The sequence below is a fragment of the Nelumbo lutea genome, chromosome 4, assembly GCF_056320005.1.
Source record: "Nelumbo lutea isolate HS-2025 chromosome 4, American lotus-T2T, whole genome shotgun sequence".
Lineage (NCBI taxonomy): Eukaryota > Viridiplantae > Streptophyta > Magnoliopsida > Proteales > Nelumbonaceae > Nelumbo > Nelumbo lutea.
The window spans coordinates 33,994,895-34,008,324 of record NC_142687.1 but is presented as its reverse complement, the minus strand read 5'-3'; the positions used below and the strand labels follow the sequence as shown (position 1 = coordinate 34,008,324).

The window sequence follows — 13,430 nt, the reverse complement described above, 5'->3', positions numbered from 1 at the left end:
TCATTTTTTATCAATAAATTTAAATATGGAAGAATAAATTTTGTCCTAAAAAGTTCCAGAAATATTGTTGAAGCTATTCGTGCTTTTTAAAGTAGTATATATATTGATGGTGAGCGATCCGGTCACTCCTAGTGGCACTTGCGTGGCTTCCCAAGAAGTACCTGAGATGAGGAAGAAGAAGAATCCCCGGGGGGTTCGCCCGGTAGGAACGCTCCGAAGATTAAGTCAGTATTCTGAGTAAGAAGCAAAGAGAAGATAAAAACTATGAGTGAGGTAGTGCAAGAGATTTCAAGAAGATCCCTCGTTCCTTGATACTAGCTCCTTATAACAGAAATCCGTTGTATCAGGCCCATAGGCCTCTGACAGGGTGGGTATAACCGCCACTGTCACCCTGCCGCAGCCATTACTGACAGGGATGATGTGGCACGCGCGGGGCCGTCGCCATAGTGTACGTGCCTGTCAGGTGTAAGGCACCCTCTGAAGGTGGCAAACACGACGCTGTCTAATGAGGGATATGGCCGATGTTCCCTGATTTGTTGGGTATGATGGTCGGCAAAAGGTCTTCCTACGATGTGACGGACTACCCTTCCGTGAGCCACCCTGTGTCGGGTTATCCCGTAAGCGACGTGCTACCTATGGCAAGCTATGCCGAGCTGGCTGACCTGAGGTGTCTATAACTCAGGGTGTCCAGAGAAGGATCGGTGCGTTCCGATCTAGGAGTGGCCCGAGGTCCATTAGGAGGAGTTCGGGCCTCAAGAGAGGCCAGGGTACCCCGAACTCGGGGTGCCTCGGAGTGCCTTAACCCCGGGGATGAGGTGCAGGTAAGGTGGCCCCAGGTGAGTAGTTCATCCGCCCAGTTACCGAGCTCAACTCGGTGGGACCTTCCCTCTGAGTTGTGGTTGCATCCATTGCGCTCACGCTGAGTCACTGTTTGAGCAAGGTCACGCCCCCTGTACCTGTGTTGCAAGGTCGGGCCAAATCACCCTCCATCAATTGCCCCCCACTCCCTGCGCTGGCGGCAATGACCCAGCGCAGGGAGGTCATGACACTCCGAGTGGATTTGGCGTCGGTACTTATGTCATTCTGCTGCGCGCTCCTTCTAGCTGGACCGGTCTAGTGCCCGGTTCAATTAAGAGAGAGAGTCGAGTCGTGTCCAATTTATGGTGGACCTCATGCGATTTGGACTTTGCAGACGTAAAAAATGCACTAAACTATTTTTGCCTCGAGGAGCCCGCTGTTGTGGCTATAAATAGAGGGGACCCTTGGCCATTTCTTCGCCACAAAGCTTTCATTGTTGGTGCTTGAGCTCGCGCTAGAGGTCTCTTAGCTCGGGTCTTCCAATTCGTCCCATTCTCCCAGTCCGGTCATGTTCCTTTGGTGATTCCTCCTGAGCTTTCTTTTTCCTTCCAGTTTGTTATGTCGTCTAGTGTAGACAGCCTTGTCGATGAGCCCGGGGTGGGTACCTCGGCTCAGGGTGGTTCTTCTGCCGCCCAGCCATCCGAAGTGCAAGTGGCTTTGGGTCATCTGGCATCCACCTCCCACCGAGGTCGGGTGCCAGATCAGTTCGGCCCTTCCACCATGACTCCGGAGAAACTCCAGGACCTCATACGGAGGTTGCACCTTCCTGGAGAGTATTCTTACAGTCTCCCTACCGGTAACTTCCCATGGGAGCATGGTCCTGATGAGATTGTGGTCTTCAGGGAGAAATTAGTATCCAGACTCCGACTCCCTCTTCACCACTTGATTTTCGAGGTGCTGGTGCACTTCAACATTACTTTGAACCAACTTTACCCGAATTCCATACGGAATATAGTTGGGACCATTTCTCTTTGTTTTGACCGTTCTCTCCCTATTGACCTGGATGTTCTCAGCACCATTTTTGCCATAAAGAAGAGTGCTTCGAGCACTCCCCGGGCACAGACGATCTTATTACCTGTCTCCCCGCCCGGGTTTCAAGCTTATGCACAGACTCCCAAGCAAAGTCCCGGCCTGGAAGTGGGACTAGTTCGTAGTTCGGAGTAGCATGGGGTGGCCCTTCCCTACTGACTGGAGGGTGGCCGTTCAAGACCCCGACATCATGCTAGATGGGAAGACCAAGAAGGAGCTCCGGTCGCTGGCCCATCTTGGGTTAAATTATAAGGAGTTCACATCCGAGGAAAAGCTCATCCAGGCTGGCTTTAGCTCGGGTAGGTTTTTCCTTATTTCGACCCTTTGTTTGCATGTTCACTTCAGGATTGCTAATATTGAACTTCATTGCAGGTCCCATGGAGGCAGAGAAGATTGACAACCAGAGACTCTTCCGCCAGATGAAGAGGAAGAAGCGTGTGGCCAAGAAAGCATGCGTTGAGTCTCCGCAAGCTTCAGCCGAGATTCAACCTCCGCGGGCTTCAGCTTCGGAGCCCAAGCTCCCAAGCACTCCACCTGTCATCGACCTGGAGGGAGATGCGGTGCCTCAGGGGCCCGAGGTGGTAGCGGAGCTTCTGCTAAGCCCATCGAACCTGCTGTTGATAGCGCTGCCGAGGCTTGTGCTACAGAGGCTGCTACCGGGGCTCATCCTGCTGAAGCTACCACCGAGGCTTCTGACGAGGCTTCTGAGGAGTCCACTCGCGATGTAGAGATGATGGCATCCAGCTCGGAAGGTCAGGGGAGCCAAACTATCTTGAATCCCCAGCATAGCCTGGATAAGAGCAAGCTGGCTGCATACCCGGGGGAGGTCGCCGAGTGGGCTAATGATCTCACTCCTGGTCAGCTCGGTGCTCAAGTTGCCACCCATACTATGGTGGTGAGTTCTTTTCTTTTCTTTCTTAAAAAAAAAAAACCGGTTCCCCTTTTGACTGGTTTCCCTTTGGCAGGTGAACTCCGTCGTTCGCGCCTTGACCCTTCAATCATATCGGCATTTGAGGCGGGCTCTAGAGGCTGAGAAGTCATCCTGCGCCGCCCATACCGAACTGAGGGCAGTTCGTGGTCAGGTCCACCGCTTGGAGAGTGACGCCTTGGCTCAGAAGAGCTTCATCAAGGTGCTAATGGCGGAGAAGGGTGAGCTAGTCCGAGACAAGGACAAGTTGAGGGCCGAGGTGACTGGGCTTAAGGTCGGCCAAGAGGCCTTGGAGCTCGAGGTGGACAACCTCAAGGCTGAGTAGGACGCCCTGAAGCTCGAGATGCAGGGCTTTAAGGAGGCAAAGGGGAAGCTGGAACGCGAGGTGGTGTGCCTCCAAGAAGATATTAAAGAGAAGACCGCGATCTTCGAGGATGCTCTCAAGGAGGCCAAAGCTCAGGCCGTCATCGACTATGTTAGCTCTTCAAGTTTTGACGATGTGATGACCGAGGTCTACCACAAGGTCTTCAAGCTCAATCGGTGGCTAATTAGGTACCTCTACCCCGACTTGGACACGAGTGCCATCACCACTTCGCGGATCACTGTTGACATCGTGAGTTAGCCACAGGATGACCCAGATTCTGAGGATGAGGGTGCTGAAGATGAAGCAGAAGATGTTGGCCCAGTTACCTCCCCCAATGAGGTTTCTGGCAAAGACAACGAGCCCCCGAAATAGCTCGGGGCTCTGTACTTACAAGCTTAGTCTTCTCTCTATTTTTCTTGTAACAGGATTTTGTAACGACATTTATGTAATAAAAACCTTACTTTGTTGAGTATATCAGCGAGTCTTTCGTTTATTTGCCGAAGTGATTGCTTTGTTTCGAACCGTTAGGCTATTAGGCTAATTGCGCAAAGCGGGAGTTTCTCAACCACTGTGTTCCCAAACTGTATTCCATTACTTTAGTAGGGGTAGCCTTGTGTACACCGAGGTGAGTGACATAGTAGGGTATACGCTCGACCTGTTTGCACCTTGGGCGCTGCAAGTACCTAGTTCATGCTGAAGGAGTGACTAAGTCTTGTACGCTGCCGAGTTTTCTTTATTGGCTCGACGTTTCAGCCCTTAGGCTGGAGGAGTGGCTCGTGGCCCACTCTCGAAGTCTTCCCATGCCATAGAGGCGACTGGGTCCCGTTGTGCTGAGGTCATGTTAGCTCGATATTCTGGCCCTTAGTCTTTGGGGGTGGCTCGTGGCCTACCCAATTCTTATAGATAGTATTGTCTTAAGTTGACAATATTCAATGTCCGAGGTACATGTTTCCCTTCGAGGGTCTCGAGCTCGTACGTTCCTTCTCCAAGCACTCGTTTCACTCGGTAAGGACCTTCCCAGTTGGACCCGAGCTTGCCAGCGCCGGGCTCTGGTACCATAATCTTACGAAGGACCAGGTCGCCCACGCGGAGGTTCCGCTTCTTGACCCTGGCATTATAGTACCGAGCTACTCTCTGCTGGTAGGCTGCGGTCTTGATGTACGCGAGGTCCCTTACTTTGTCAAGTAGATCGAGGTTGGTACGTGGCTCATCTTCGTTTGTTTGATCACTGTATTCTTCTAGTCGCAGCGTAGGTACTTTGATCTCTGCAGGGATCACCACTTCGGTGCCGTAGGTGAGATTGAAGGGTGTTTCTCCCATGGCGGTCTTCTCTGTGGTCCGATTGGCCCATAGAACACTGGGTAGTTCATCTGCCCATAGTCCTTTAGCTCGGTCCAGTCGTGCCTTTAATCCGCAGAGGATGGCTCTGTTCGTGACTTCTGCTTGGCCGTTTGCTTGAGGGTGTGCGACTGAAGTAAAATTCTGTCGAATTCCCATATCTTGGCAGCAGTCTTGAAATTTGATGTCCTCGAACTGCTTTCCGTTGTCAAAAATCAATACCCGAGGTAATCCGAAGCAAAACACGATGTTTTTCCAAAAGAAGTTGGCTTTCTTCACCATGACGAGGTTGGCTACCCAACTAGGGTAGTGGACTTCTCTTATGAAGTCAGCTGCGATGAGCTTCTCGACCTCCTCGTCGACTGCTTTCCACCACTCCGGAACTAGGTTGTGTTTCTTCTGTCTAATGGGCCTAACATTTCGGGTCGTAGAGGTTCCTGGATGGAAGCACCGATCTGAAGCGTCCGAGCTGGACTGCCGCTGAGGTCGGAACTACGACTGTTTCTTCCGTGGGCGCGGCTCGTTCTTCGCCTTGCTCCGTAGGCCGCTCTAGTTCAAGGTCATTGGCCACTTTGGTCTTTCCCTTCAGGGCGGCAACATAGCACTTGTGGGACTCGAGCTGGTCGCTCCGTGCTACCCCCACACCAAAGTCTCTTGGGAACTTCATAGCCAAATGGTAAGTGGAGACCACTGCCCATTAGACATGGGTGATCGGTCGACCTATTATGGCATTGTAGGGGGAGGGGGTCATGACCACCAGGAAGTCATGTTTGAATCTGACCACACAAGGCCATGTGCCGACTTCCATAGGTATTGCTATTTTCCCATGGGGCCAGACTTCTTCTCCGTTGAAACCAACCAAAGGAGTGTCTGTAGGCTTCAGGTCGCTTATCTGCAACTGAAGCTGGTCGAACACAACTTTGAAGAGGATGTCGGCTGAGTTACTTGAGTCAACGAGTATGCGCCTGACCTCGAAGTCATTGATTCTCAGCTTTATTACGAGCGCGTCATCGTGGGGATAGTGGACCCCTCATGCATCATCTTTTGTGAAAAAAATTGGCTCTTCTGTCCTCGACCGCTTTGAGAGATTCAGCTCTTCCTGGGCGGCTTCACGAACTGACGTCCGAGCTGCTGCTAAAGTGCAACCCGCAACGATCGAACCTCCCACTATCATGTGGATGGTCCCCCAAACTGGCCTCTCCTCCGGAGGTTGCCACTACAGTTGTTCGGCCGGCCTATTGCTGGACTCGGGAGAATCCTTACCGTGCTCCCCTTGCTGACCTATTTTATTACTATTGTTATTATTATTTTATACAAAGTTTCCCAAACATTCACAACGGATGAGCTCCTCTATTTCGTCGTAGAGGTTTTTACAACTCTCGGTACTGTGGTCGTGATCTTTGTGAAAACTCCAATACAGATTCTTATTTTTCTCATTGGGATTCCCCCTCAGACGGGGTGGCCACTTCACGTACGGGGGCATCCTTGATCGCCATTAGGATTTCAGCCCGCTTCGCGTTCAGTGGGGTGTAATCAGCTCGGTCCGCTACAGGAGCTCGGAACAATTGACCTGGCTTTGCCCCCCGAGCTGTATCCTACAAGGTGTACAGTGGGGTCCAGGCGCGGTATCTGCATACAAGCATCGTTGAACTGCTTGACATAGCCCCGGATGGACTCTCTCTTTTTGCACTATGCTGAGGAGGCTTTCTTCAATTCGCGGGCACTGTTTGCTGGTGACGAAGTGGGACGTGAAGGCCTGCACGAACTGCGCCCAACTTCTTATCGATCCAGGTGCCAAGTTTCGGTACCATGTACAGGCTACTCCTCTGAAAGTAGTGGAGAAGGCCATGCACATGCACAACTCACTGGCTCTCGCCAGGTGCATCTATGATTGGAAAGCATCTACGTGATCATTTGGGTCAAACGATCCGTCATACTTGTCGAGAGGGGGGAGCTTGAATTCTTTAGGCATTGGGACTGCCAGGAGTTTGGGAGATTGAGGGATGGGACTGAGAGGAGGGGAGCTTTGGCTTCAGTCGAGCTTACCTCTTCTCTGCCCCCGAGCTCGGGCAAATCGTGGGTGACAGACTGGTGAGCTCGGCGGTGGCGTCTCTACTTCTTGGTGAGCTCGGCATTTGTGTTGTTCACCTCTGCGCTGTCCGAAATGGTTTGTGCCGGAAGTAGCTCGGGCCACCGGTGATGGCTGCGGATAGAGGGATCCTGCTTGGAGTCTACAGCTAGGATCTCGAACTGGTTCTCAAGGAGCGGGGCTTCAAACTTTGACTACCGAGGTGATGTATACCTGGCAAGCTGGGGTAGCCAATCTCTCTTGTCTGCTGCGGGAGGAGGCCTGACTTTTAGGAGGGTTTTGAGGGGCTTTTCCTTGGAAAGAGGGGCGTTCGTCCTAGCGGCGAGACCTAGCTTGCTGTGAGGTCAGGTGCCGAGGTGGAAGCTACGACTGCTGAAGCTGAGGTTGAGGCAGCTAGGGGAATTGCTACTGGTAGTGGTACTGGGAGACGTGGTGCAACCCTTGCTGCTGATAGAGCTAGTGTTGTTGGAGCTGCTGCATTTGGGCTTGCATGACCCACATGCATTGCACCAGGTCGTCGAGCTGGCTCTAGCTGGTTGCGAGAGGAACAACAGTTGGTTTAGCAAAGGTTATTTCCATAGAGGAAGGAAGGAGAACACCCATAGGCGTCGCCACTCGCAACACGTTCAGGTTGGGGACTCCGTCCACCGAGAGAGGAATGATGAACTGTCCTATGCAGACTGTGGGAACCTGGGGTTGTTCCCTGGAGTTATCCATCTCCATGCTTCGTCCAACATTGCTTGAGGAAGCCATGAGTGTTGAATTTTTTCATGGAAGAAAAGAACTGTGAAAGTTTAGAGAGAATGGGATTTTGAAGCATTTCCCACAGACGACGCCAAATGATGGTGCACGATTCGGTCACTCCTAGTGGCACTCGCGTGGCTTCCCAAGAAGTACCTAATATGAGGAAGAAGAAGAATCCCCGGGGGGTTCGCTCGGCGGGAACGCTCTGAAGATTAAGTCAGTATTCTGAGTAAGAAGCAAAGAGAAGATAAAAACTAAGAGTGAGATAGCGCAAGAGGTTTCAAGAAGATCCCCCGTTCCTTGATACTAGCTCCTTATAACAGATATCCATTGTATCAGGCCCACAGGCCTCTGATAGGGCGGGTATAACCGCCACTGTCAGCCTGCCGCAGTCGTTATTGACAGGGCTGATGTGGCACGCACGGGGCCGTTGCCGCAGTGTACGTGCCTGTCAGGTGTAAGGCACCCTCTAAAGGTGGCAGACACGACGCTGTCTGACGAGGGATATGGCCGCTATTCCCAGAATTGTCGGGTATGGTGGTCGGCAAAAGGTCTTCCTGCAATGTGATAGACTACCCTTCCACGAGCCACCCTGTGCTGGATTATCCCGTAAGCGGCGTGCTGCCTATGGCAAGCTATGCCGAGCTGGCTGACCCAAGGTGTCTATAACTTGGGGTGTCCAAAGAAGGATCGGTGTGTTCCTATCTGGGAGTGGCCTGAGGTCCATTGGGAGGAGTTCAGGCCTCAAGAGAGGTCAGGGTACCCCGAACTCAGGGTGCCTCGGAGTGCCTTAACCCCGGGGATGAGGTGCAGGTAAGGTGGTCCCCGACGAGTAGTTCATCCGCCCAGTTGCCAAGCTCAACTCGGTGGGACCTTTCCCTCCGAGTTGTGGTTGCATCCGTTGCGCTGTCACATTGAGTCATTGTTTGAGCAAGGTCACGCCCATGTGTACCCGTGCTGCAAGGTCAAGCCAAATCATCCTCCATCATATATATATACATTTATATATATATATATATATATATATATATATATATATATACATTTATATATATATACATATATATATGTACGTATGTATGAATATGTTTAAAGTACAATGCAATTCGGATCATAATGACATTAAAAATATATGGATATTTGTTGTGGGTTCCTTATAAGTCATAAAAGTTAAATCCAAATACCACACGTCATATATGGTTGCTCTTACTAGGATTGCTAATACGAATTCACATGTTCATTTTGATAACCATTATTAGACATAAAAGTATCAAATATACAGAAAAATACAAAATGTGTACTTGGGTTGTTTGCACTCCCTTCATATATCTCTCTTTTCACTGTGCAAAACAATGATTTTAGATGTATCTATATCTATAACCATACTGTTATTAAAAAGTGGGAATGATGTCTAACAAAATTGGGCCTTTTTTATTATCTTTTTAAATTTGGTCCCCGTACATGTGAGGGCAAAAAATGTAATTTGAAAACTACTTTCCACTTCATTATGTGCACTCCCATTAAGCAAAGAAAGTATAACAAATAATAAGTATTGTTAATGATCAAAATGGAATACAAGATTTAAAACTGATTCAAAAATGAAACCATTTTATTGTCTAGGTGTTGGGTTATTAGTGGTTCAGCCATTTGGAATAAATGAATCAACCCATGATATCATAGTTAAATAATAAAATTATTAAAATATAAAATATAAAGAAAACAAAGAAAAAATTAAGCATATCTCTAATATTATATATTAATCAATTAAACAAAAATAATTGTGATAAACAAAAGATGTTTTTATTAATGATGTAAATAAAATACAAAATTTATACCCAATTTGAAAATGAAACAGCTTTCCTATCTAGGTGGTGGGTCAATAGTTTAACCTTCCAGGTCAAATGGATCAACTAGTTATGATATCAAAAATCAAATAATAAGTATTGAAAAAAGATAAAAAACAAAGTATAGAAAAATATATAGATTGTAGAAAACATTTGGGCACATTTCTAATATTATATATTCATCATATCAAACAAAAATAATCATGAAAATAAGATATTTTTTATTAACGATAAAATGAAATACAAAACTTAAATTGATCCAAAAGTAAATTGGTATTTCTATCCAAATGGTGGTTCAATGTTTCAAAGCCATGATATTGTAATTAAATAATAAAAATTTGATATACACACAAACGCACAAATAAGGCATGAGCCTCATTTAATTCCTAGACTTGGCTTGGCTTAACTTGCCTAACATTTTATAAATGAAGGTAAGGCCTCCATTCCCATTCTTGAGTATTGTGGGACTTGAACAACACTTTGAGTGTTACATTGAGTATTGTTTCAAGTCATGCATTACCTATGAATGAAAATGAATGCCTTGCGTAGGAGGACTACTCTAGTATTTGAGTTGACTCAAGGGAAAGTTGATACTATGTTGATACATGTATCAACTCATGAATACGTTTGTGTTAAAAGTTTTATATTTTATATATAAAAAAAAATATTTAATATAATGGCCTTACTAGTTGAACCATTGATCTGCTTGACTATGTTAATGGGTCAGGGATAAGACATTAGTTCTTTTTTTTTTGTATCTTATCCATTTCTGTTATTAATAACAATTATTTTTATTTTTAAACATAATTTTGTTTAATATGATGAATATATAATATTAAAGGTATGTTCATTTTTTTTTATAAATTTTATAATATATGATTTTTATTTTATAGTTTAACTTATGACTTCACAAGTTTAGTTGTTTGAATGAGGGGAAAATGTGGTTTCAAAATTTCAATTGATTTTTAGAATATTGGTTTTAGTTTATCATTGTGTTTTTATCCCATAGTCAAATCAACTAGTCATAATTGTTGACTTATCACCCAACTATGATTTTGGGTCCATTTACCACCTAGTTGCTTGTTAGAAACTATTGACTTAGTCAATACTCAATAACACGGTGACTTGTGCAATTCAGCCATTTAACTGCTTAACCCAAAAGCAGGATCATAGGTAGATATTAATTATATTTTTTCTTGGTTTTTGTATTTCGTTTTCATTAACAATAAAAAACAACCTTTATTTTTTAGTATGATGAATATATAATATTAGAGATATTATCATATTTTTCCATAAAATTTAAAATTTTTTCAACATATTGTATTTTTATCTATTTTTTAATTTTTAATTATGATATGATTGGTTAATACTATTGATCCACCACATGGATTGAAAATCATTTTGTTGTTGGGTTAATTTTAAATGATGCATTCGGCTTATAATTATTAGTAAAAGAGTATTTTATTTTTTCACACTTGTTTTTGTTTAATATAATGAATATATGATATTAGAGATTATGTGCTCAAATGTTTCCACAAAAGTTATTTTTATTTTTTATTTTTTGTCCTTGGTGTGTTTCTACTTGTTTTAAATAACCATTATTAAATTATAACATCATGGGTTGATCCATTGACTTGACACCTAAATAGGAAAACAATTTTATTTCTAGATCAAATTTAAAATTTGTATTTTATCTACATCATTACTAAAGTAATTCTTATTTATCACTTTTTTGTTTAATATGATTAATGTATAAAATTACATGTGTCTATTTTTTGTGTAATTTTCAATAATTCTTTGTATGCTTTATATGTTAAAAAAAGTAGTATTTAGATATAACATCATGGATGGGCTCATTTTACCTGAATGGTAGAATCATTAACTATCTACTCAAATAGGAAAATGGATTTATTTCTAATTTTATTGATTTTAAGTTGTTTATTCTATCTCCATCATTAATTAGTAAGAATAATTCTTATTTATCATATTTATTATATGATGAATATATAATATTAGAGATGTGCTCAAAACTCTATAGATTTTTTTTTTGTTTATATCTATTATAAATTTTAAAATTTTCTCTAATTATGGAATCATGGGTTGACCTATTTGATCCAAAAAGATTGAACTACTTATCCACTACATTAAAACAACCAATCTCATTTTCATGCTAGTTTTAAAAATAGAGATATTTATACTTTTGAAATTACCATTTATGGATTTAACTAGTAAAATTTAATATTGAGAACAAGGATGCCTTAAATACAAGACTTGTGTGAGAGAGAATGAGAGTTATAATTAATACCTTAAACATGAGATTTAATGAAAATGAATAAATAAATTGAATACCCATAAGCTATGGGGAGCTATTTACACTATTGTATAGTTATAGACTAGAGAGAGAGAATCTGCTTCATTTGCAACCCTAAATTAATTATTCCCACCATTTGCGATACATTTAAGAATCTAACAGTTTGAAAGTTCAAGCCAAACACGGCCTAATTATTAAAGAATCAATTCAAACCAAACCAAATACGGCCTACTTATTGAGGAATCAGGATTCAATTTGACACTGTAGAGATAAACGGAGTGTGTTGGGAAATTGGGATAGAGACGTTGTTAGAAACCGAATTTACACGCTCTGTCCTTCCTTGTCAATCTTGGACGCTTGGTAATCACACAAGTCTCGCTTCCCACTGAATTAAAAGGCAAAACCGTAATATCAACAAAATTCCAGGACATTTCTATTTCACGCCATCTCTCTCTCTGTCTAAGAGGCCAGTCAATCACAAATGGGTCGAGCTCGATTCGATCCGAAAACCCCCATACAAGGAACTGAGGAAGGAAAGCTGGCGAGGAAAAACAACATTATATCAAAATGGGCGCAATGAATGATCCGACCCATGCCAGACCGCACGTGCTCTCTGCACTCCCAGATTCTCTCTCCTCCCTACAAAGACTCATGTCCACTCTCCTTCCCTCTGTTTTCTTCTCTCTCCCACGCTCTGATGCTCTCCCTCTTTTTTCTTTCTAATTTCTAATACTTTCTCCGAGGAAAAAAAAAAAAAAAAAGAAGCAAGAGAGGGAAAGAAAGAGGAAACAGAGAGAGAGAGAGAGACAGACAGAGAGAGCGCGAGCTCTTACGATGCCGAGAAGACGAGTACAAGAGATCTCATCGTAAGAGCTGCAAGGAGGGAGGTAAAGAGAGATGCACCCGTACAATCGGCTGTCGAGTAGCGGCCACAACACACCTTCACCACCGCAGTCGCCGCTCCGGTCCCCGAGGTATCGGAAGGGGAAGGGCGGGAGGCCAGGACTTCAGCCTCGGACACTCGCGCAGCGACTCGCGTGGACCTTACTGTCTGTCTTCCTCCGTCGCCAGGGCGTTTTCCTCTTCGCGCCTCTCATTTATATCGCCGGGATGCTGCTGTACATGGGCACCGTCTCATTCGACGTCGTTCCGCATATCAAGCCTCGCCCTGCCCCGGGTTCTGTCTACAGAAGCCCCCAACTCTATGAAAAGCTCCGGCCTGAGATGGACTCTGATAATTCTTCCGCCGATGGGGTCAGTTGCTTCTTGATTTCTTTCTTTCAAATCGATCGCTGTAGTCGAAATTTTGATTGACGTTGAAATAGAACATGATTCCAATCTTTTTATTAATTGAAATAGGGTGTAGATTTTGTGGTTATTTCTTCTACAAGATTTTGATCTATCAGTGTTTTGGATTTGTTAATTTCGTTGAGAAGTATGTATGGCACTAGATACAGCGAAGATCTGAAGAATGAGGTACTTTAGCTGAGAGTGGCTGTTCATATTTCAAAATAAGAAGGGAAGCGACATTTTTTTTTCCGTTGGTTTGGAAAGAACTGTTTTTGAGAACTTGGATCATGCAATCATCTGCTTTGCTTTTGGTTTTCCATATCGTGCTCCGTTGGTGTCTCTTTGGAAGTGGCAATGTCATTGGTTGGTGCCTGCCGAATGGAGATTTAGGTAGCTGAACTAATGTTACTCTTTGTATTATGGTTGTCGATGCCCTGACTTACTGGTTGCCAGATAAAAGTGTAGAAAGGATGCTTTTAGGAGAAATTTAGTAAGATTAAGAAATAAGTGGACATTGAGTTAGTACATAATGAACTATTATGCTTTATCATGCTTGGTGCATGGTGCACCTCAAAGTCCAACAAGAGAACTTCCAAATACGCTGTACTAGAAGTCTATGTATATATGGCCCAAAC

General features: G+C 44.5%; 1 protein-coding gene across 1 annotated transcript in view; it reads left to right on the top strand.

The window, feature by feature from the left end:
• The first annotated feature begins 12,177 nt into the window (after positions 1-12,177).
• LOC148855101 (O-fucosyltransferase family protein) overlaps positions 12,178-13,430 on the top strand; it is a 32,289-nt gene continuing 31,036 nt past the window's right edge. Inside the window, exon 1 of the mRNA XM_088941381.1 lies at positions 12,178-12,759. Within this exon, the coding sequence (XP_088797507.1) occupies positions 12,403-12,759 (357 nt within the window). The 5' untranslated portion in view covers positions 12,178-12,402. The remainder of the gene's footprint in view (positions 12,760-13,430) is intronic.